Source organism: Phyllostomus hastatus, unplaced genomic scaffold (assembly GCF_019186645.2).
Source record: "Phyllostomus hastatus isolate PE091 unplaced genomic scaffold, TTU_PhHast_1.1 phas_contig_159, whole genome shotgun sequence".
Classification (NCBI taxonomy): domain Eukaryota; kingdom Metazoa; phylum Chordata; class Mammalia; order Chiroptera; family Phyllostomidae; genus Phyllostomus; species Phyllostomus hastatus.
This window is the reverse complement of record NW_025333640.1, coordinates 4,731,134-4,755,675: the sequence shown is the minus strand read 5'-3', so window position 1 is coordinate 4,755,675 and position 24,542 is coordinate 4,731,134. Positions and strand designations below refer to the sequence as shown.

Here is a 24,542-nt window from a genome sequence, read left to right as displayed (position 1 = left end):
CCAGAGAAAGACGAGGGCCCCAAGAGGATGCAGGTGTGGGATGGGATGAGTGGGACGGAGGCAGTTTTCCTGGGAATTAGGGGGTGAGCGAGGTGGGTCCAGACTCTCACTCACATTTGCTCCCTGCCGGTCACTATTGGGTGGGCGGCAGAATTGGCCACTAATTTTCAAGGGCGAGTTTGGACTCACCTGAGAGGAGCTTGGCCAGTGTACACCTGCACCCCCTTTCCTCGCTTGAACCCCTCCAAAACCTGCCCCAGTTTTTACGAATGGAGAAACTGAGGCCTCTTCCCAGATCCTACTTTATGTAAAGAAGAGTTCTGGAGTGGAGGTCGGGGTCCAGAGTCCCCCTTTGTATGTGAGTGTGGCAACTCCCTGTTCTTCTGGTGGCCTCAGTTTCCCCATCTGTACAATAATTAAGTGGGTCACAGCTGAACAAACAATTACAAGTGAGGGACAGGGTCAGGAATCACTGGTTCCAGGAACCTCCATTGCTGTCCCTTCTCCTGACCTATTTTCTGGATCGTGAGGTCCTTCTGAGCGGTAAATAATAATTGAGAGGCAGAGCTGAGTCCCAGCCTCCTGCTGGATGACTGCCTGTCTCTTTGGGCTCCTTGGTTGGCCCCTCTTCCAGCCAGGTGTGTAAAATGTTCAGAACAGTAAATACTTCGCTATTATTATTGGGGAACAGAAACGAATATCCTTCCCTCGGCCAGGGATGAGTGGGGGGACCTGGGTCAGGAGGCCCCCAAGTGGGCTTAGAGTAAAGCCTGGTGATAAGAGTTAAACTGAGGCCCCGCCCCCTGAAAAATTTGTTGCTAGTCTTTCACACTGCATTACATGGAGCGACAGCCTTGGCATCCAATCAGATCCAAGGGATTCAAGGACAGTTTAGGAAGGCTCCCATTGGCTTACTGCCCCACAAGTGAGCACTTTAAGTGCCTACAACTAGGCTCTAAGCAGAGCGTCAAGGAATTCTGAGCAATGCGATAAAGGAATGACGTTCAGAGAGGGACAGGGAGTTGCCCGAAGAGGCACAGCACTTTCTTAGCCTGGCCTCTCTGTGCTGTCTCCTGTCTATTTCCACAACGGCCTTCCAGGAGCAGCTGATACTGCTGCTTTGGAACAATTTCCTGCATCGTAGGAGACGGCTGGTAAATGCCTGGGCTTTTGGGACAAAGTGGGCCTGGCCCAGGCACACTCCCCACCCCAACTCTTCGCCACTATCCTGCTTGTTCTGTTTCTCCCAGATCCAGCTCCCGGTGGAGTTGTCGTGGCCTCTCTCCATCCTGGTGGCCTTCAAGCCATTCACACCACGCCCCATTGGGGCGCTATAAAAGTAAACCCTTGCAGTGTCCAGGTACTTTGGGGGAGGCCTTCACCCTCTCCACAGGGCCCCAGTAAGGAAACGCCAGACAGCATAGTCCCCAGCACCCAATAAATGGCTGAGAGTGGGCAGAGGGTGGGCTCACAGTGAAGACTCTGTCGGGGCCTGCATCACCTGGCATCCCTGCAGGCCATTTCCTCAACGAGCCACTGCCCTCTTGGGGCACCATGCCCTGGCTCCAGGATCTCATCTGCAATGTGAACAACACCTGCTGCCCACAGCACATGTTCAGTGAGGAGCCAGGCATCCTCAGCACCTTTAACTACTCTTAGTGAGCAAGCCCTGCTGGGGGTTCGGGGGTGCACAGTGAGCCCTTGCCGCCTGCCCTCTCTCTGTCCCCAGAGTCTCCTGGCTCCTGGCAGACACCGTGTTGAGAATAGAGGCTCAGAGAAACAACAGTTAATTATGCCCGACAGACTTAAGGAAAGAGAGATAGCTAGCCCGGTAGAGAGAGCCTGAAAGAGGGGTTTTTTTGTCCTTCAGTTTCCCAATTTGGAAACTGGGGTGGTGGGTGTGGAGGCATGGCCTCGTGGCACCTCCAACCCAGGCCCTGCCTGTGCTAAGCCGAGGGGGTCCTGGACATGCACCCACTGTCCCACCCCCTCAGGAGGCGCCCAAAGCCACTGGTTCTGGGGAAACTGCTGTTTGCACCTGACACACTCCTCGCTCGGCAGCTCACGGCACAGGTGAGGGTGGGAGGGGGCCCCAGTCCCTAGACCCTCCCTCAGCTCAGCAGGTGAGGGCTGGGAGAGGGCTCCAAGAGGCCTGTGCCATTGCTCAGAGGCACAGGATGGAACAAAATGGAGGAGATAGAAGTGGACGGGGGTCCTCAGAAGAGGGGTGAGCCTGGCATTGATCTGGGTTCCTGTCTCCACCAGGTGAATCAAACCTTCCAGGGCCTGGCCCTGTTGAAGGATGTCCAGGAGGTGTCAGGGGTGCTGGGACCCCAGATCTTCAATTGCGTGAATGACAGTGCAAATGTAGTCATACCACAGGTGGGCCCAGGATGGAGGGCTGCAGATTTACCCAGAGCCTCCCCAGTCACCTTACCCGCTGCTGAGAAGTAGGGCAAAGGGCAGGTCAGGGCCTCCTGGGCAAGAGTGTGGAGGTGAGATGTGGCCTCCACATTGAGGACAGGCCCCAGGGATAGGAAGAGGGGTGACAAGGCAATGAATGACCCATGCAGACCCTACATTTCTCCTCCTGTTCCTCAGTGGCTCCTGCAAATTCAGGACAAAAAGGCAGCCAGGACCCAGAGGCCAGCACCAGGATGAGGCCCTTTGAGCTTTTCTGGGCCCTCTGTCCAGCTGAGGCTCTCCTGGACCCTCTACAACTGGCACAAGGCCTGTGCAGATGTGGAGCGTCTGGTGGGCAAACTGGGCCTTCCACTTGGGAAACTCTTTTGAGTGGGGAGGCAGCCTGTCCTGTTGGGAGTTCTGCGGGAGTAGCGAACCCTGCCCTGGGGCTCCTAGGAGAAAGTTTGGCTCAGCCCCGAGGTCCAGGACAGTACCGGGGCGCCTTTGACCCTCCCCAGTGCATGGCCCCGGACAAGCTGGAGGCAGCCCTGGTACCACCACCTTTTCTGTATCAGTTAGACCCCAATTGAGTGGCCTATGCAGTTCTTGGTCTCTTAACCCAACGTGACTTAGATGAGGAGGGGCAGAGAAACCAAGCCCCTCCAAGGGCCCAGTCCCTCCTTCCTGCTTCCACAGGGGACAGGCAGTTCCAGTCGCTCCTATGTGGGGAGGTGGTCTGCAAGAACCTCTTGGCCGTGGTGGTACAGGGGCCGGTCTTCTCTTCACGTTTCTGCTATGCACTGCACCCACCTCCTGCCACAATCAGTGGGGACCGGGGCAGGGTGGCAGGGGCTGGGATCCAACTTTGGGCCCACTCATACCTCTGTCCTTAGATCCAAGCTGAGGCCACTGTACTTACTCTCTGGAAAAGGAAGGTGAGGATGTGGTTTGTGAGTGGGAATGGGTGGTGAAGGGGCCACCCAAGGGGATGTGTCGGTGCTGTAGGACCTAACCGAGGGGGGTGCTGAGTGCTGGGTGAGGGCTCCCGGTGGCCCGCCCACTCTTCTCGGGGTCCTGCACTCCTGCCGGATGTCCCCCTGGCAGAAGACACAGCAGTCAGCATCCTGTGCCTGAGGACCACCCCGGTGAGGTGAGTCCAGGATAGAGGTCCTGGCGCAGCGGCAGTGAGAGGTTGCCCTACTGCGTGCCCACTGCCCTTTATTGAGCACCTACTGCATGCCCACTGCCCTTTATTGAGCACCTTCTGTGTGCCTGCTGCCCTTTATTGAGCACCTACTGGTTGTCAATATTTGAGCTCCTATTTTGAGCCAACAAAGTCTTATTAAGCATCTACTGCATGCCTACATTTATTGACCCCTACTATGTGTAATAAAGTATTAGTAAACCCCTACTGAGGACAAGCATATTATTGAGCACCTATTGGGTGTCCACACATGTGCCAGTAACCTTTACCAAGTACTGTGTGCTATCTGACCTCTCCACCTTAGGCTGACTGTGCACCCTGACTGAGTACCCACCATGTGGCAGGAAATATCTGGAAATCTTGTATACCTATATGTAAGGAGCACCTGCTGTATATTGCCTCTGTAGGATACCTATGGTGTGCCAGGACTGGTTAAACACGTACCATGTGCCAACAACCATTCATTACTAAGCGACAGGCTTCCACCTCCCCACACTCCCCTGTATTTGCCCCAGGGTTTCCCTTGCCCACAGCCTAACTCGTAGAAACTTAGAAATCTACCCAGAATCAGAAGTGCTGGCACAAGGGAATCTGAGGCCTTATGGAACGCCCCCTGTGGGTGTCATCACAGTACTTCGAACTCCTGGGCATGAACAGAACAGGGAATGAATACAACCACACTCAGGAGAGAAGGGGCAGGTGCAGTTTCATGTGGTGACCGGGACACATTGCCCAGGGCAAGGCCATACTAACAGGCCACAAGTGGGGGGCCTCTGGGTGGGGGTGGGGCAGGCTTGGAGCCCCCACACCCTCACGCCCACACATGAACAGGGTGGTCCCTGAGACATCCCCGTCCCTTAACAGAGTGGCCTGGGGTGGTAGGTAAGCCCCAAGACCCTGGTGTTTGCCCCAGCATGCCGAGGCCTAGCTAGTTCCCAGAACACCTTGTCACCAATCCACAGCGTGACTCAGGACCTGGCCACAGTGCTCTGTGACATGGGCTACTGTCCTCTGTCAAATGCCACCTTCGAGCTGCTGACTGGCCAGGAGCACCTAGAGCAGTTTGCATGCCTGTGTGGCGTCCCTGAAGCCAAGACTGTCCAGGTGACCTGCTGCCCCTTCCTGCCCTGGGGCCTCTGGATCCCAGCCCTCGATGGCTCTGGTTAGCCATGCCTGCAGCCCAGGCCCACGGCCCTCTCTAGTCTCTGGGCCCCAGCCTGCCCTTTCCCACCAGGTCCTGCACTCACTGGGGCTGCCATGCTTTCTACTGTTACCCAAGCTGCCCCTGCCCCTTCTCTCCGGACTGTGGCTGTACCCATTCTCTCCATGGCTCCACCTCTGGCTGAGGACCGAGTCTTTCTGCCCCTGGGCCAGGTCCCGCTTTTCATTCGCTGTGGCCCTGCCCCCAGCTGTCAGCCCCACCCTATGCTCACTATGGCCCTGCCCCCTTTGTTTACCTTCACCCCGCCCTTACCCTAGCGCCCCCATTCCTGTCTTCTCTCTGATCTCACCCCGTGTGAGGTCCCGCCCACTCCCTGTGCTTCCCCCACCTGGTCCTACCCTCACTCTGGTCACCCAACAGTTCACTCCAGTCCCCTAAAGGTCACTCTGATCCCCCAAAAGTCACTCTGGTCCCCTCTGCTCACTTTCATTGGTCCTCCCACATTCACTCTGCGCCCCCATCCTGCCTGGCCCATCAGCAGACAGTGAGCTTGGGCCTGCCAAACCTGGGGCTCCAGCAGCGTGCAGACCAGGTCTCAGGCACTGACAGGGTGTCAACAAGCAGAAACCGGCAACAGTTCTGGCACTAGTGGGGGACGCAGTAGTGGTCTTTCTGGTGTGTGCGTGCCATGGCCTGGGTGGGGGCGGGGCCTGGGAAGGGCAGCGCCAGTCTTACTGGGGCTTACCCTTGCCCCTCCCAGGATGAGCCAACCACCGGCATGGACTCCAGTGCAAGATGCTTCCTCTGGAACTGCGGTGCAGAAGGGCCGTCAGTGGTGCTCACCTCGCCTGGGAGGGCCCTGTGCCCAACCCCAGGGCTGTGGTCAAAGTGACCCAGGCTCTGGGGAGAGGCAGAGCCCAGGAGAGGCTGTCAGACGGAGCATAGGGACACATGGGATGGGCGGTCCAGATCCTGGAGGACAATGCCAGGCCTGAGTGTGAGGACACAGGGCAAACCTGGGAACTGAGTGGTCTGGGCCTGGTTGGACATATTCAGACTAGCAGTGTTACTGAACGGACCTGTGCGGATTGGGAGGCAAAATACTACTACCAAATGGACCCCCCTTCTGCCAGGGTCCCCAGTACTAGGTTCATCTTGCCCGCCGCCAGGGAACGATGACTCTCAATGCCACAGATTGGTGAAAAGGAAAGGAATTATTTATTCAAAGGTTATACAGACTTAGAGTAATGACTTAATGTCTTCACTGAGATCCCAAAGTCTGTTAAAATACCCACAAACTCACACGGTCCTTCCTTCCCCGCTTTGTCCACTCTTTGGTACCGTATCTCAGGAAAAGAAATAGAAGTCTGTGGCTCAGGTGTCCCCCGGTTCTTTGCAGCAATCCCTGCTCAGCTGGCAGGCCTCCCTCGGTTCCCAGCACCACCAGCTGTGTCGCCACCGAGATCTCCACTTCTCAATCCATACCTGCATGGCACCTCTGGGGCCACCAGCAAGAGTCCTTTAACCCCTTTTCTTACTGCAGCGTCTCTCCTGCATTCTTCCAAACTGCTAAGAGAGAGCTCTGCATTGCTGCTGCATCTTGCTTTCCAGCTTCCTAAGCTGCGTGGCAAAGGGAGACCCAAAGTCAAGTGGTTCCAGCTTCTTACTCCAAGCCCTCACCCAGGCGCTGTAACCAGGGGGAGTTGCTTCCCAGTTACATTCTGTGTGGAAGTCACTCCCATCTCCCTGGCTCAAAGCATGGCCACAGCTACTTAACTATCCATGAAACCAGTTAAAAGTTATAGATATGTTAAATGACCATGCCTGAGGTTAGTTGCAAAACTGTTACTATGCAAAACAACTCTCAATGGCCCTGCTCCATGTGTCCCATCCCCCAGTTCAGACTTGTGTGGGTGAGGACATCCTATTTATATTTTTTAATATTTCCTGGACACCCTGAATTCTGGACCCCATTACAAATCCCTATTTGGGGCTCCCTTGCTGTACAGTTACAGTAGGGCAGTCTGGGCCTGGAGGGTAGGAGGTCTGGGCCAGGCCAGAGTGCAGAGCACCCCACCCTGGCAGTATGGAGGGATACAACACACTCTACATGCCTGGCCATTGTGGTGAATGGGCGGTTCCGCTGCCTGTGGAGCCGCAGCACCTCAAGGGCAGGTGAGCTGGGGGAGGCCTCAAGGGCTGGCATTGGGGCAGGAGGAATGGGCTGCAGGAGGGTGGGGGTGCAGGGGGCCAAAGGAGAGACCAGGTGCAGGCCCAGCTTGTCTCTAACCGGTGAGGAGGGAGGATCATGGACTGTCCAGGAGAGATGTTGGGTTCCCAGGACCAGAAGAGGCTGGAGTCTCTCGGGTGAAGGTAGGTGGGTAGGTCCATGGGTAGGGGTAGAGGAGGGTCAGGAGAGTGGGCAGGGCCATATGGGGGCAGGGCTTGGGAGAGGAGGGTTTGGAGAAGGGATGAAACTTTTATTTTATTTATTTATTTTAAAGATTTTATTCATTTATTTTTAGAGAGGGAAGGGAGGGAGAAAGAGAGAGAGGAACATCAATGTGCGGCTGCTGGGGGTCATGGCCTGTAACCCAGGCATGTACCCTGACCGGGAATCGAACCTGCGACACTCTGGTTTACAGCCCGCGCTCAATCCACTGAGCCACACCAGCCAGGGCTGGGTTGAACCTTTTAAAGGACAAGGAGGTACGGTCACCTGTACTGGGTAGGGAGTCAAGAGGGGCCTGGTATTGAGGGTGGGGCCAGAAGAGAACAGAACAGGAAGGTAGTGTGGCTGGGCTGGGCTCTCAGCATGTCAGGTGGCACCCCCTCCACCACCACCCCCTTCACCATCAGATTCAGTTCTGGCCACATGCTGACCTTGTGGGTGTCCCTGGGGAGGTCTGAGCCCCTGGAGGCCTTTGCAGCAGCTAGCTGCATTTCCAGGAACTGACCTGTGGGGGGCGCACGGGAGTTGCCTGCACTTCCAGCTCCTGCCAGGAGGGTGCTACACCCCTACAGTAGTCTTTGGAGAGCTGGCTGCTCCAGGGTCAGAGCAAGGTGTGGGCTTCTCAGTGAGCCAGACTTCCCTGAGGAGGTGGCTGAAGCACCAGGAAGGGGCTGGGACAATGGTGGGGCTAGGGGCCAGGCCCCGAGGCTGACTTCCCTTCCTATTCCCTATGGCCACCCGCCTGCTAGGGATTCCTGCAGTCTCTGAGGACCAAGGGAAGGAGGAGGAGGAGGATCACCAGAAGGCAGGAGGGGGTGGACCTCAGGCTAGGCCCTTGGGTTCCCAAACCCGGTTCCTGGGTGATCCCAGCATGACCGTGCTGGCGTTGTGAGCCTCCTTCCTCTGTGGGGCTGGCAGGAGTCCCTGGCAGTGACAGAGGCAGGACAGGAGGCCCGGGGCTGTCTCTTAGACTCCCAGAGGGGTGCTGTCCTGGAGGAAATAAAAAGAAGCCCTCCCGTGAAACCGTGCACACATGTGTCTGTGTACCAGGCTGCAGGTGTGTCCACAGGTGGCTCTGTGCTTGTGTCTGGATCCAGCTTGAGTGAGTGCATGACCCCCAGTGGTGAAGGCCTCTGGGGGGCCTGGGGAGTGGGGGATTTGCCTGCGAGCGTGGGCTTCATAAGGGTGTGCATGCGTCCCGAGGACAGGACCAGTGAGTGCCTGGCCATGAAGGGGGCATGAGGGCAGAGCTTGGGAAGGTCCAGGGCCACTTTAAAGGAGCCCCATGAGAGTGGCTGGGACCCAGAGACCTCAGGCTTCCCAACCTGGCCAGGAGCCCGCCACCAGCCAGCCTGCCCTCACCACCTGGGCCCAGCACCCGGAGCAGTGAGTGGTGGGTGGAAGACCCTCAAGGAACTTCTGAACTGGGCTTGCAGGTGGACCTGGGCCTGGAGAGCTGGGTTTGGCATGAGGGAATGCAGCCCATGTGCCCTGTGCCCTGGAAATCTACCCCTCCCACCTGAGATTGGTGAGGGCTGGTCCTGGCTAGAGGGGTTGGAGATTGGGAGGAAGGATTTTGGAAGCGGAGGAGGGGGCCCAGACTGTGGGGGGCTCCTAGTGAACAGGCGGTCATGGGAGAGGGAACAGGAGTCAAGGGAAGATACGGAGAGTTGGCGATCTGTACACTTGGCCTATACCAGGATGTGGGGAGGTGCATGGTGGCCTCACAAGTACTATCGGCCCTGCTGCCCAGCATGTCCTTGGTCAGTCTGTGTGTCCCTGGAAGGTAGGATGGGGGCTGGGGCAGGCAGCTAGGCTGAGACCAGTGCAAATGCCAGGCTGAGGGGAGACCTGCTATGCCCTGCATAGCCCAGGCCCTGGGGTCTGCAACGGTAAGGGGCTGCCAGGGGACGTAGGGTGGGCACGCCTATGAGAGGACGGGACTGGAAGGGAGGGTGTCCGTGCCCCAGGTCTGAGTGCGAAGCTCCAGGTTATCTGGTTCATCCACAGAGCTTCGTGGAGTCTGAGCATGTGTGTGTGTGTCAGTGTCCCCATGGCTCAGTGTCCTTGTGTGTCATTGTGCACATGTGTCATGACCCTGCGTCCTTGCACATCAGTGTCCCTGCATTTCAGTGTCCCCCCGTGTCTCTGTCCCCGAGTCATTGTGTCTGCGTATCAGTGTCTCTGTGCATGTTTACATCTGCATCGGTGTGCTCGTGCTGGCCTCTGGGTGCGTCTGAATGAGGGTCAGCGTCTGTGCAGCCAGCCATGGGCCTCTGCCCGCCCAGGCCAGAAGAGGGCAGGCACCCGTCCAATGCACGTGCAGAGCTCCTGAAAGTGGAAGCTGGAGGTGGGGCCTGGGCTGGGGGCGGGGCCTGGAACCCCACCTTCAAGCCCACTCTGTGGAGTGGCAGGCTGAGGCATCGGAGGGTTGGGGTGTGGGTCTGCGTCACCACCTCCGGAGGCCTTTTCCTGTGGGGGGAGGGCCCGCCAATGAGGGCTGAGCCTGTCACGTGGGCCTGACAGCTGGGGAGGGGGTGGCTGGTGACTATGTGGTCCTGAGGTGGTCAGCTCCTGGAGCTGCATCGCTGAGATCCCCCTGGCCTGCTCTACCTCAGTCTGCCTGCCTGGGCAGCTCTGCTGGCCCCACCATGTTCTCCAGGAAGAAGCGCGAACTCATGAAAACCCCTTCCATCTCGAAAAAGAACCGGGCGGGAAGCCCCAGCCCACAGCCCTCTGGGGTAAGTTACCCTCTTCAAGTTGGAGGAGAGGGTGGGGACCTTGGAGCCACAGTGGGACAAGGGCGCGCCCTTTGCTGGGGCAGTGGGGCAGGGGCCCGGCAGCAGCAACATGCTGGGCCTGCAGTGGGGGGCTCAAGCCAGCTACAGCCCCCACCAGGCAGGACTGCGGGGGCCACGTAGGATCGGCCAGGACCCTGGCGTTCAGCTCATGGTAGGAGGATTTTGGGATGGTCACTGCCTCCCCTGTCTCCTCCAGGGCTGGCTGCAGAACCCAGGGAGCGAAGTAGGGTGCTAGGGTGGGGGCGGCATTTGGCTGTGGCTTTGTAGGATGGGCGCAGGGAACTATGGCACATCACTGGGCAGAAAGAAGGTTTAGAGGGCAGCAGAGTATCTGACAGGGTCCCTGGGTGTAGGGCCTCCAGGACCCCAGGGTGTACACAGGTTGGAACTGTCCTATAGTCTGTGGGACTCAGAGGTCTCCAGGACCCTTAGGGTATAGGAATCAACAGGGGTGTCTTTACAGGGAATAGGTGCATCTGCCGCAGCCTGAGGGGGGCTACAGGGCCCAGGACCTTCTCCTAGCTCTCCCTTCCTCACCAGGAAGTGGGGTACCCGCGCCCCCGCAGGCCCCGCCCCTGGCTTGTGGTTTGGGCTGACGGTTGTTTGTGAAAGCTCTGGGGAAGAGGATGTTGGGTAACAGGTATGAGAGGGGTATGGCCCCAAATCTCAGCCCTCTGACCTTTGGGCTTCAACCCCCATGGGGTCAGGCTAAAGATCCCTCAGAGCCCCACTTCACTTCTAAGGAAACTGAGGTAGTACCTGGGCCAGAGCACCTGCCTTACCCACCCCCCACCCCACCCCACCTCACCCCCAGGAGCTGCCCAGGAAAGATGGGGCTGAAGCTGTGTACCTGGGACCCACCCTGGACCCACTGAGTGTGGCCTCCAATGCCAAGGCCACAGGCACACTCAAGAGGCCCACGAGCCTGAGCCGCCATGCCAGTGCTGCCGGCTTCCCTCTGTCCGGGGCCAGTTCCTGGACTCTAGGCCGGGGCCACCGAAGCCCACTGACCGCAGCCAGCCCCGCCGAACCCCCCATCGAGGGGCCCTGCCCCGACGCCGTGGAGGACATCTCCCACCTCCTGATGGACGTGGCCCGCTTTGCCGAGGGCCTAGAGAAGCTCAAGGACTGTGTTCTGTGTGACGGTGAGGGCCAGCAGGGACGGCGAGGCCTGGGTGGAAGGCCGAGGTGGACAGAGATATCCCAAACCCTGTGGGGCCAAGGCAGGGTAGAGGGAAGGACTTGGGGAGGCTCCGAAGGGGGTCACAGGGACAGCTTTGTGGAAGAAGCCACTGCAGCTAAGGCTTTGAGGGATGTGTGCAAGTTTGGTGGCAACTAGGAGGGAAAGGTGTTGAGGCAGAGGGGGTGTCACGTGCACAGGTCAGAAACAGGACCCGGAGGGAATTGTACTCAGGGAACAAGGTTTGGGTGTTGCTGGTGTGCAGAGTGTGTGAGGCTGGAGGTATTGAGGACGTCAGGCAGAAGGATCTTGGACGTTTTCCTGAGGTCAGTGGGGAGCCACAGAGGTGTTAGAGCAGAGGTAGGCCAGAGTCAAATTTGTGTGTGTGGCCGAGGTAGGCTAGAGGTAGGGTGAGGTCCGATGGAGAGAGTCAGGAGGGACAAGGGGCGGGCCAGCATGTGAGCCGCAGGAGGCAGCAGCCTGCGGGATGGAGGTTCCGTTTTCTCCTCCACGAGACTGACAGCCTGGCTTCCTGCTGAGTTATTTTCATCTGTTTCCTGTTTGTCCCTGGCAACCCTGGCAGGCACCTCAGACAGGCAGGCACAGCACCTTGTGCGCTGCCTGCTTCTCCCGGAAACTACAGTGCCAGGGCCACGCCAAGTGGTCTGACCTACTCGCCCAAAGCATCCATTTCACAGATAGGAAAACCAAGGTCAGGAGTGGGGCCCTAACCCCTAGCGCTCCAAGCCAAGGAGGGGCCAGATCCAGATCCGACCTCAGCCCTCAGTGGCCACCGTGCCTTCAGGGCACTGATGAGCTGATGAGGAGCTCTGTGCAGAGGCCCAGCCCCACCGGAGCCCTGGTTATCTAGTCACCAGGGCAGGGCCTGCATTGTTTCCTGGGGAAACTCTAATCTCGGTTCCTATCCTATTCTGGTACTTCCTTGGAGGTCAGGCCTGGGTGGAGCTGAGTCCTGCAGGCAGTTTGGATGGAGTTGGGGACACCCTTCTCTCTGCCTGGAGTATCCTGGGCCTGGGAAAGAGACTGGAGCAGAGAGGATGTGGCTTTGAGTCCTGGTGCTGCCCCCACTGTCCAGATGTGAGCCCTGGACCAGCGGCCTCCTTTTCCCAGCCCCGGGTGTCCTATCTGTGAACCAGGGCAGCAGTGTGCCCTGGGCTTAGTGGCCCACCAGGCATTCTCAGCACACTGTGACCGTTGTCTTGGAGACCTGTGCGCTGCCGCACAGGGCCCAAGGTGAGCAGACAGAGCAGAATGCGGGGTCCCCAGCCCTCTGGGAGCACTTAGAGCTTCAGGACGCAGCAGCTGCAGCGCTTGACTTGGCTGTGCCAACCTGGGCATGTCCGGGCTTCACTGGAGTCAGCTTCTCGGGTTGGGGTGCTGCAGGGACCCAGTGGGCTGAGGCCAAGCAACACAAGGGGCTAGGGGCTGGGTGCATGGAAGGAATGTCCTCGGAAGGGGCATGGTCTGACCATTCCCCGATATTTTCCCTGGATTCCCGAAGCCCCTTTCTGCCTCTTTGAGCTGGCCTCAGTTTCAGGGCCCCCAAGTTTCAAGGCACAGGGGCCATCCAAAGGAGTCCCTCTGTGCCAAAGAAGGCGGGGCGCCCATTTTCAGGCTCCACTTGCATTACTGAGCAGGCCTGCCAGGCATGGAGTCAGAAGGCCCCAGCTGTACAAGCTCTCCACTCCCCCTGGCTGGCCATCAGGCCCTCCTGGGTCTTCGTGCCTGCCTGTCCCTTCCCCTTACTCGCACGGCTACAGTTTCGTTTCTGTTGGATAGTGTGTACGCTGCCTGCTGTTCTCGTGCCTTCAAAGGTAGCGTAGGTGGGAAAGCTGCATGATCCTTGAGAAATTACTTGAGCTCTCTGTGCTTCAGTTCTTCCTCTGCAAAATGGGGATGATGACAAGTGTCTGTCTAATGGGGTGGCTGTCGGGAGAGTATGAGATAACAGGGTGCTTGAGGCCCGGTGCCCAGGCAGGCAAGGAAGGGAGAGAGCTGCATAGAGTCTTGAGCAACCCTGCGTGGTTGGGGCATGGGAGGGGCCAGGTGGGCTCCATGGAGGAGGAGGTACCAGGACTGCAACTTGAAGGACAAGCAGGAGTTTGCTTTCTGGAAGGATGAGGAAAGTGTTCTGAGCCGAAGGGACTGCTTATGCCAAGTTCTGGCCTTTGTTGCCCTGGCCAGCAGCCCAGAGAGGGACAGTGCTCTACCTGAGGTCCCACAGCGAGGCTTGGGCAGCTGCCGTCTCCCACCTCTGCCTCAGTTTTCCCACCTGGGGACAGGATCTTTGAGGAATGAGTGAGCGGGTTTTCCCAGGGGCAAGGCCCCTCCCTCCCTGCTCAAACCCGTTCTGCCCAGCAGACTTCCTTGAGGCCCGCCGGCCCATGGCCCACGAGTACCTGGGCGAGGCCCTACGAGTGATGCGCCAGGTCATCTGCAAGTACCCACTGCTGAACACCGTGGAGACACTCACAGCTGCTGGCACCCTCATTGCCAAGGTCAAAGGTCAGCTGGCCAGGACAGAGCAGCAAGGGCTCTCTGCCTGGAAGGGCTTTCTGGAGGAGGGGATGTTTGAAGTGGGCTCTGAAGGACACGTAGGAGTTTGATGGGCACACTTGTTCTAGTGATTTCCCTTCAGTTAGCTGCAGGGGTGGTTGCATCTGAAAGTGGGCCGACCCCCTTGATCTTTGTCTCTGCCCGCCAGCCTTCCATTATGAATGCAACAATGAGGCAGACAAGCAGGAGTTTGAGAAGGCCTTGGAGACCATGGCCGTCTCCTTCAGCAGCACGTGAGTGCAGGGCCTGCGGGGCAGGAGCAGGGGTGTGTGGGGCCCTTGTACTTCTAGATGCTGACTGCACCCCCCTGCTGCAGTGTGTCCGAGTTCCTCATGGGCGAAGTGGACTGCAGCACTCTCCTGTCAGTGCCCCCTGGGGACCCGAGCCAGGTGAGCAGGGGTGGCCTCCTCTATCCAGGGGCAGGGACGGTCTCCTGCAGGGTGGGCCTCAGACAGGACCTACCACAGAGCTGGACTCACCTGAGTCTCCCCCTGCACAGTCCATGGAGAACCTGTATGGACAGGGGAATGAGGGTGGTCCCCCCAGCGCCGAGGACTGTGAGACAGGTGAGTCTCTGAGCCCGCACACGTGGGCGGGCGCTTGCATGAATGGTGGGCAGAAGACTGGGACGGAGGGTGTGTTGGGGGGTGGAGCCCGGGCTGAGAGGCCACTCTGTAGGCTGCCCGCTACCCGAGGAGGTGGACATGCTGCTGCAGCGCTGTGAGGGAGGCGTAGATGTGGCCCTGAACTATGCCAAGAACATGGCCAAGTACATGAAAGACCTCATTGGCTACTTGGAGAAGCGGACTGTACTGGGTGAGCGCTGACCCTGGATGAGATCGACCAGTGGGCCCCTCCCCTCACATGTCCCCTGAACACTCCCTGCCCCCCCACACTGACTCCCTGCCCCCCAACACTGACTCCCCTTCCCTGCCTTACAGAGATGGATTTTGCCAAAGGCCTGCAGAAGATTGTCCACAACTGCAGACAGAGCGTCACGCAGGAGGTGGGGCCATGGGCCTGGGCTCGAGTTTCTGTGTCTGAGAAGGGTCAAGGGAAGAGGCTCCCCATCTATGCTATGGTGGTGGCTGAGGGGACCTGAAGGGACCAGGGAGGGCTTCCAGGAGGGCCTGGATGCTGTCCCACCCCTCTGACTACTACTTCCTCCCAAAAGCCCCACATGCCCCTCCTGTCCATCTACTCACTGGCCCTGGAGCAGGACCTGGAGTTTGGCCATGGCATGGTGCAGGCAGCAAGCACGCTGCAAACCCAGACCTTCATGCAGGTGGGCTGCATCCTGGAGGGTGGGCTGGGAGTGGGGTTTCCGGGGTTTCCTACTGATGGTCCATCTCACCTCAGCCCCTGAATCTTCGGCGACTTGAGCATGAGAAGCGCAGGAAGGAGATCAAGGAGTCCTGGCACCGTGCCCAGAGGAAGCTGGTACCTCCGGGGCAGGCGGGTGGGTGGGGGCAGGACAGTCGGCCTCTGGCAGGGGCCCGTGCCGTGCTGTGATTTCCCCGCCTCTTATGCACTTGATGGCAGCTCACCGAGCACCCTGTTCTGCTCCTGGCCTCCTACACTCGCCCCACATCCAGGCTCTTCCCACCTCAGGCCACCCTCCTTCCTTTTTCTTAGCCCTTTACAAGCTCGCCTCTGACAGCCACATGGCTTATTTCACTAAATCCCTACTAATTTTAGTTGCTGCTGAGCTGTTGCTGTGTAGTTGAGCTGTTTCAAATGCCACTGCTGTGACGAGCCTGTGCCCTGTCTTTCGGACACATGATCAAGCATTTCCCATCCGCGCCTGAGAGGGGATGGCTGGGACGGGGCATGAGTGTACGAGCTTCCCTCCTGAGCCAGAGCCACACCTCTCCCCTTCTGTGAGGCTTGGTCCATATCCTCTGGATTGGACTGTGGCCTATTTCTTATTGACTTGTCAGAGCTCTTTACATATTAGAGAGCTCAGCCCCTGAAGATGTATGTTATAAGACTCCCCCTACCCAGTTTATTGTTTTGACTTTTGAACTCACTTATGGCTTATTTTGCCAGGTAGAGACCACTATTGGCAGCAGTAGTCTTTCCTTTTATGGCTTCTGGGTTTTGTGTTGCATCACAATTTTTTATTTTAAAAGTTCCCCCCATGGTTTCTCCCACTACCTGTATGAGTTCTTTATGTGTAAGCCTCTGATGGTGCAGGCTGCAAGACGTGGCCCTGGAAAGCCCATGGGTTTCAACCAAGTGCCTTCCCGCTCACCCAGAGGGTGCCTGACTTCCTGCCTGGGCGGCTGCACTGTCCTCTGCAAGAGGGGAAGTGAAAGACAGCATGCGTCACAGCCGTTCGGGTGGGGGCAGGGGTGGGTGTCAGGGACTAGTGTAGGCTGTGCTTGTTCAGAGCTTAGCTATGCCTCAGCCACCCAGGCTCCCCCCTCCCCAGAGACTTTATTTATTTATTTCTAGAAATATGAGAAGGGAGGGAGAAAGACAGGGAGAGAAACACCAGTGTGTGGTTGCCTCTCATGTGGTCCCCACCACAGACCTGGCTTGCAACCCAGGCATGTGCCTTGACTAGGAACCGAACCAGCGACCCTTTGGCTCATAGACCACACCCAATCCACTGAACCACACCAGCCTGGGCCACATAGGCTTTTAAATGGACACACCAGGTGCCACTTCCTTCTGGGGTCCCGTTGTAGGAGTCAACTCCTATTCTCCTACTATCGGTTCTTGTGCCGGGGCCTTTTCCCCACTGGGTCACAGGATGTCAGCACAAGAGACATAGGTGGTAGAGATGCCTGACTTGGTATCTTGCTGTTGGGGTAGGAAGTGGGTGAAACCAGGACACTGAGCCCAGTTGAAGGGCGGTTTAGAACTGGTCTCCTCACGCCCACACCCACAGCAAGAGGCAGAGTCCAACCTTCGCAAGGCCAAACAGGGCTACATGCAGCGCTGTGAGGACCACGACAAGGCCCGCCTGCTGGTAAACAAGGCAGAGGAGGAGCAGGCAGGAGCTGGGCCTGGGGCGGGGGGCACTGCCTCCAAGACCCTGGACAAGCGGCGGCGCTTGGAAGAGGAGGCCAAGAACAAGGTAAGGCCAGGCTGGATGGAGCAGGGAAGGAGGGGACCCAGTGGGGGCAGCTCCTGACACACTATGAGAAGTGTCCCACCTCCAGGCCTTTGCCTGGGCTGTACATCCTGCCAGGAAAGCCTTCCGACCATGATTGCTGGCTGGATTTCTGTGTGGGGCTTGAACCCCAGGCAAAGGCCTCTCTGTGCACCCTCTCTGTGCCTTCCCAGGCGGAGGAAGCCATGGCCACATACCGGACGTGTGTGGCGGATGCTAAGACGCAGAAGCAGGAGCTGGAGGACACCAAGGTGACAGCGCTCCGGCAAATCCAGGAGGTCATCCGGCAGAGCGACCAGACCATCAAGTCGGTGGGTACCAGGGCTTCTATGCTGTAGCCATAGGCAGGCTGGGCACCTGCCCATCAACCTGCTGACCTCACCACCTGCACCCTGCTGTCTCCAGGCTACCATCTCCTACTACCAGATGATGCACATGCAGACGGCCCCGCTGCCTGTGCACTTCCAGATGCTGTGTGAGAGCAGCAAGCTGTATGACCCGGGCCAGCAGTACGCCTCCCATGTGCGCCAGCTGCAGCGCGATGAGGAGCCTGATGTGCACTATGACTTTGAGCCCCACATCCCTACAAACACCTGGTACAGCCGCGCATGCGCCCTGGGAGCCAGCTTTCCACCTGTGGTGGGGGCGAGCATGACCGTGCCTCTGTGATCCCCATCGAGTCTCCTACTTCTGGCTTTTGGTCCCACCAGGTCCCCTGTCATGCGCACCCGGAAAGGCAGCTTCAGTGTTGGTGATGCTGCGGAGGCTGCCAGCAGCCCTCCAGAGGAAGGTAGCCCCAGCGATGGGGTGCGAAGGGGTGAGTGCCCAGGGGGGTGGGAGTGCCCAGTAGAATCAAGAAATGGGTGAAGCCTCCCTCCAGCCCTTCTCAGCCACACTCAGCCCTTCACTAGGTGGCCCATTCCACAGGTGGACGTGGACACCAGGTGCACAAGTCATGGCCAAGCTCCATCCCAGACTCTGATGGCAACCTGGACCCCAGCCCCAGCTCAGGTGAAGGGCCTGCCCTGCCAGTTGAGGACAGAGCTCACCATGGGGCCAGGGTGATGGAGAGGGCCCTTGGGGCAGCATCTGGCCAACATGCCTGCTCCCTCCTGGCTTGGGGTAACTGACACCCCTGCTTCCTGCTTAGGGGACTTGAAGAAGTTTGAGCGGATGTCGTCCAGTGGCACCATGTCGTCCAGCGAGGAGCTGGTGGACCAGGAGGGCAATGCAGGGGCACCGTCAGCCTTTGAGCAGGGTGAGAGGGGCTCTGAGCCCAGCAGTAGGGGGAGAGGATTTAGACTTGGCTTGTGGGCCTGGTCCTGACCTACCTTGGTGACAATGAGCACCTGTCCTGCCTCCCAGCTGACCTCAATGGCATGGCCCCTGAGCTGCCAGTGGCCGTGCCCAGTGGGCCCTTCCGCCATGTGGGGATGTCCAAGGCAGCCCGCACTCACCGGCTCCGAAAGCTCCGCTCGCCAGCCAAGTGCCGGGAGTGCAACAGCTATGTCTACTTCCAGGGCGCTGAGTGCGAGGAGGTGAGTGGGGACCCCAGGGATTGCTGGAAGACCCCATGCAGAGCACAGGGGGCACACAGCTCTGGGAGCAAAGACCAGGACTGTGCTTTCAGAAGCTGCTTTACAGGGGTGTGGGTTGTGAAGGCTTCAGAGAGGAGGAGAGGGAGCCAGGCTCTCTGCTCACTAACTGCTGCCCCCAGTGCTGCCTGGCCTGCCACAAGAAGTGTCTAGAGACTCTGGCCATCCAGTGTGGACACAAGAAGCTTCAGGGCCGCCTGCAGCTCTTCGGCCAGGACTTCAGCCAGGCAGCCCAGGGCACTCCTGATGGCGTGCCCTTCATCATTAAGAAGTGTGTCTGTGAGATTGAGCGACGGGCGCTGCGCACAAAGGTGACGACTGAGGGGACAGCAGCAGGGGTTCTGTCCTGGGAGCGCAGAGGGGAGGAAGGTGTGGGCAGAGGCTGACTGTGGGCTGCCACAGGGCATATACCGGGTGAATGGGGTGAAGACACGCGTGGAGAAGCTGTGCCAGGCCTTTGAGAATGGCAAGGAGCTGGTGGAGCTGTCGCAGGCCTCACCCCATGACATCAGCAATGTCCTCAAACTCTACCTGCGCCAGGTGAGCCCCATGGGGACAGAGCAGATGCTAGGCCAGGACCCTTGCCTGGCAGGGGCTGGGGTTTCTTGGGGCAGTGGACGGCTAGGCTGGGGTGTGGCCAGGGTGGGAGCAGGTCTGATTATAGGGTGGTGGGGCCACCACTTGGCAGGTGCAGGGCTGATGCTAGGGGCATGGCCAGGTGGCCAGGGCAGAACAGGAGGGGACTGGGCCTGACCCCACCCCACCCATCACTTTTAGCTGCCGGAGCCACTCATCTGCTTCCGCTTCTACCACGAGCTCATGGGGCTGGCCAAGGACAGCCTGAAGGCAGAGGCTGAGGCAAAGGTTGCGTCCCGGAGTTGTCCAGAAGTGGCTGAGGGCGAGGCTGTGGACATGGCTATGGTGGGCCGGCTGCGGGAGCTCCTGAGTGACCTGCCATCCGAGAACCGGGCCTCACTGCAGTACCTGCTGCGGCACCTGCGCAGGTGAGGGCCAGCCGGGCAGGGGTCCAGGATGGCTGGGTCCGGGGAGCTGTTCTCACCCATTCCTATGCCCCCTAACCCACCCCCCAACCCACCCCCCAGGATTGTAGAGGTGGAACAGGACAACAAGATGACCCCCGGGAACCTGGGCATTGTGTTTGGACCCACACTGCTGCGGCCTCGGCCCACCAAGGCCACCGTATCCCTCTCCTCCCTGGTCGATTACCCGCACCAAGCCCGCATTGTGGAGACCCTCATCACCCACTACGGGGCGGTCTTTGAGGAGAAGCCCGAAGAGGAGGCCACGGGCCAGGTGAGGTGGCAGGTCTCCCCGGGGGTGGGGGCTGTAAAGTTCTGCCCATGGCAGCGTATCGATTGGAGGACTGGGCAGCTTCTAAGCGGTCTTTTAAGCAAAGAACCGCCAAAGTGTGGTCTCAAATCTGGAGGAGACCCTGCTAGGTACAGAGGCTTTGGCTCACCCCGTGGCCTCCAGCCAGCCCCTCGGCTGATTCCAGTCTGCCACTTCACCTGCTGCCGAGCTTTAATTTCACGCCAGCAGTGTTTGTTCCGGCTCGTGTTTTGTGTCCAAGCAGCACCCCACTCCAGTATTCAGTGCCTTTGCCTAGTGTCTAACCATCTTCGGGCGTTTCCTGGGGCTTGGTCCCTGGTCTCCAGAGGGAGGACTGGGTGTGGCCTCAGGACAGTGGTCCCTTGCTGGCCATCCCTGCAGGTCTCAGCCCCACCACCAGAGCCTGTAGCCCCTGCTGGAGGAGCTCAGGCCTTCATGAGCAGGAGCTGGGCCCCCATCGCAGATGTGGTGGGTGGTGACAACTCTGGGATTTTTTTTTAATGTGGCTAAATACAAGACAGGAAACGGAGCTTGGATGGGCTGGACTCCAGGTCCCTCCCTGACCTCCCTGTCACCTCTGCAGTATGGAATGCCCAGCCAGCGGGCTGAGGTGCTGCTCCAGGTGCCCTACCCGGAGGCCAGTGAGGGGGCTGCCTTCCCCCTGCAGGAGGAGGCTGAGGACGGGGGCCCAGGTGAGCATTTGGGTCGAGGGTATCCAGTGGCAGCACCTCTCCCGGTCTCTCCCCTGGTCTTTCCCCATCTCATCCACCTCTGTGCCTCTCTCCTCTGCCCTATGTCTCTCCCCATCTCACAGACCTACCAGAATCCCACGTCACCTCCAACGACTCTGACTCGGAGCTGGAGGAGGGCCCGGAGCTGCTGTCCTCAGAGGAGAGGAGTGCCCTGCACCGTCTCAGCTTCCTGGAGAAGCAGAGCAGTGAGGCCAGCGTGGAGGAGGCCCAGGACAGTGGCAGTGAAGAGCAGCTGGGGCCCTCCGCTGGGGAGGATGGTGACTAGAGGGGCTGTCCCAATACACCACCAACCAGTGCAACAATGTAGCTGGAGGCCGACTGTCCGCCATGAGGCACCGTGGTAGACAGGTCACAGTGGGCACTGGTTGGGAGAGGCGACCAGAATTTGTCTGGCTGGGGCCATGGCTGGGGGCCAAGCACCACCCCATTCCTGGCTTCTGTCACCGTGGATATCCCTGGGACTGGCCATACTGTGCCAGGCTCTTTGCCCAGAGTGCCTAGGTTGCAGTGACCACTCGGTGGGAGGCCCCTCTGGCCCATGGTGGTAAGGGCATCGCTGGCCTCCCTTCCCACAAGCTTCTAGGAATGTGGGTGAGTCCACAGTCCACCCCGTGCCTCCCCGCATGACTGGCCTGGCTGAGCCAGGGACTCTGCTCTCAGGAATCACCGTGGGGCTGTGAGGACAGAGGAACCCTGAGTGGCCCCTGCCCTCTGCTTAGGGCTCACCCCTCTTCGGACCTGTCCTGAGCTGTGCATGATCTCTGGTTGCCAGGCTGCGGAAGGCCACTCTGGCAGCCTGACGGACAGCAGGGGCCAGGCGGCAGAACCGGGTTTGGACACCTGGGGTTTAGGTACATGGTGGGGTTTCTCCCTCACATGCATGTATTTTGCTTAAAATAAAGTTTGTTAATCTGAGTGGCAGCTTGGGGACGGGGACACAGAGGGCCCTGTGCTTCCTTGCTTGGGAGGTCGCGAGGAAGGAAATTCTCCCCCAAAGCCTGGTGAGGTCCGAGGGCGCAGGGGGCCTCTGAGGCGGGCTATGCGAGTCCACAGATGTCAGATAATCGCCACTTCACAGAAACATCCCCACAGCGCCATCCAGGAGACACTTCCAGAGGAAGATGAAACACTCTCTCTGTGTTGTCTGGCTGCCAGCTGCACCTCCCATGGGTGCTCAGCGCCTGAAATTAGGCCAGACTGACCTGAGGAACTCTACATGTCATTTAATTTGTTTAGATTGAAGAGCCTTAGGAGGGTGGTGGCCACCATCCGGGACCGCTCAGAGGGGACAGGCAGGGACCCGCCCCAATGCATGTTACCCTCCTGTAGCTCGGGGACCACCCCACAGCCAGAGGCTTGGAGGGGAGGGGGTAGGGCAGCCCAGCAGAGATGAGCCCCGACTTAATTTTGTGCAGAAGAATCAGGCAGAATCCATACCCAGTTGTGACAAAGGCAGCCAGGGGGGCAGGGGCCTTCCCTCCCTATACGGAAGAGGCCCCCAAAACCACAGCACACCCCAGCGGCCGTGACAAGGCAGCCAGGACACTTTACAATGGCAGGCCTCATCCCTGCAGAAACGTTCGAAACGTTCAAAGCGCCGGAAAAGCAGGCCGCATGCCAGCAGACTGCAGCCTGGGGCTGTGTTCCACAAAGAAAGGCCGGCTGTCACGCAGCCGCACTCTCTCACCGCCATGTCGCCCTTGCGAGCAGCTAGGTCACTGCAGCTCTGAAAACACTTACTATCTGGCCCTTCACACGACAAACATGCTGACCTCTGATCCACATTTTTAAAAGGACAAAAGAATTAACAGATAAAACTAACAGTCCGGAGTTCATCTGGACAGTGGCTTTGTACTCTCGGTGTCGGTCAGGTAGCAAAGGTCATGAAAAGCACCCCATTCTCAGATGTGAAAGCACTTCCAGAACCCGGTGGGTGAGTGAACGACAGCCCCAACCAGTCAGAGGTGCCCTCACGGGGCGGGCCACCTGCAGCCTCATAGTATGTCCTGGTGGCGGGGGGGGGGGGGGGGGGGCGGTGCTGAGTGAGTGCCAGGCCCCCACCTCATCCCACCCAAGACCCCCAGCCAATCTCTGGACTTGGGAATAGGCCATGCTTGGAGGCAGAGACAGAATCTGGTCCCCAAGGAACAAAGGTGAGCCAGGTGTCACTGGGAGGAGGGCACCAAGGCCACAGCAAACTCCCCCACAGGTGACAGCAGTGTCTGTACCCTCTGTGGCCGGAAACCCACCCAAGGGCAGGTTTTCACCAGCTTCAGAGACAGAGCAAACCCAGCCACAGCAAAGGACTTACCACGGATGCTGGCGAGCTGATTCTATTCATTCGAACAGTAAATATCCACAAATGGCAGAAACATTTTGTAAAACACACATAAAATTTACCACCCTAACCATTTTTAGGCACGCGCAGCTCAGCGGCATTAAGAGCCACTGTTGTGCAGCCGTCCCCAGGTTAAAAGCGTCCATGTTTTAACCTTCCCAAACTGGAACTCTGTCCCCATTACATACTTGTTCCCCCTCCCCCTCCCCCAGGCCCTGGTTCCCACCATCTGCTTCCTGTCTGAATCTGACTCCTCCATGGCCCTCCTGAGTGGAATCCCACAGTGTTTTGGGACTGGCTCATTTTGGCCAAGGTGATTTTGGAAAAAAAGGGGAGACTAATTCAACCATTAAGACATACTATAAAACACTTTTAAAACCTAAATTGAGTAATGGAAGAATCTCGAAACACATCCTCTGTGAGTCTACCTGGCAGAGAGGCAATCCAGGGTGGCCGCCCAAGAGCTTGCCAGATACAGTGTTGATATCATCGTGGCGGGGGGGGGGCACCCCTGGGTCACAGGGTGCCCAGAAGCAAATCCCAGGATTAAAGGCCTGTGTGCAAACACCACACCTACAACTGGGTATTTAAGAAATACAAAAAATAATAAACAAATGGTAATTTTTGCAAATTGTCTACCTTCCTATAAAAAAGAACTCTTATAGCTCAATAGCCTTGCTCACCCTCACTGGGATGGACCATAACGAGGATCCCACAGATGTGGAGAAGCTGCACTCTTTTTACAGGGCTTATAGGAATGCAAAATGGGGCAGCTGCCTTGGAAAACAACCTGGCAGTTTCTAGAAGTGGTATCCAGTGTTTCTACACGGCCCTGCAATTCCCTTTGTAGGTGCACACCCAGGGTACTGAACACACGTCCCCACAAAACCTGTTCACAGTGGCACACTCACAACGGCCAAAAGGTAGACACTGCCCAAAAGCGTCCAGCTAATGAACTGACCAACACAATGTGTCCACCCACACAGGGGAACACCACTCAGCCACGAAAACGAGTAACGCACTGACACTCAATATGATGTGGATGAACCTTGAACACGTGACGCTCAGTGAGAGAAGCCAGACACAGAAAGGCCACGCAGTGTGTGATCCCATTTACGTGACATGTCCAGGACAGGCACATCCAGACAGAAAATGGGCCAGAGGTTGTGAGGAGCTGGGAGCTGGGGGTGGGGTGACTGCTGAGGAAATTTTCTTTTTTCCATTTTAAAATATTTTAAGTTTTTTTTTTGCAGATTTAATTTTTAGAAAGAGGGGAAGGGAGGGAGAAAGAGGTGGGGAGAAACACTGATGTGTGAGAGAAACATCAGTCTGTTGCCTCTCACATGTCCCCAACTGGTAACCTGGCCCACAACCCCAGGCGTGTACCCTGATCGGGAATTGAACAAGCAACCTTCTGATTACTTGGCTGGTGCTCAATCCACTGAGCCACACCAGCCAAGGTTATTTTATTAAATCTTCTGCAACTTATTGATCAAGAATACATGCAGCCGTGTCCAAGAATATACTTGGTAAATAAAATGAGTGGTGCAACCCAGCACTTACAGCAAGGGGGCAATGCTAGGTCAGAGGAAAGGCTTATTGGGCTA

At 58.1% G+C, this 24,542-nt stretch overlaps 1 protein-coding gene across 1 annotated transcript; it reads left to right on the top strand.

The window, feature by feature from the left end:
* Nucleotides 1-9,607: 9,607 nt before the first annotated feature.
* Nucleotides 9,608-21,518, top strand: ARHGAP45 (Rho GTPase activating protein 45). The gene is given in 24 exon segments (XM_045831126.1): nt 9,608-9,962; nt 10,837-11,167; nt 13,585-13,728; nt 13,928-14,012; nt 14,096-14,168; nt 14,279-14,345; nt 14,458-14,595; nt 14,721-14,785; nt 14,954-15,064; nt 15,139-15,219; nt 16,676-16,864; nt 17,074-17,211; nt 17,306-17,496; nt 17,611-17,717; nt 17,828-17,911; nt 18,051-18,158; nt 18,266-18,438; nt 18,618-18,806; nt 18,898-19,035; nt 19,273-19,499; nt 19,599-19,809; nt 20,429-20,537; nt 20,660-20,857; nt 20,860-21,518. Coding segments are annotated over 24 exon segments (3,486 nt in total). The 5' UTR covers nt 9,608-9,872; the 3' UTR covers nt 21,099-21,518.
* The last annotated feature ends 3,024 nt before the right edge of the window (nt 21,519-24,542 follow it).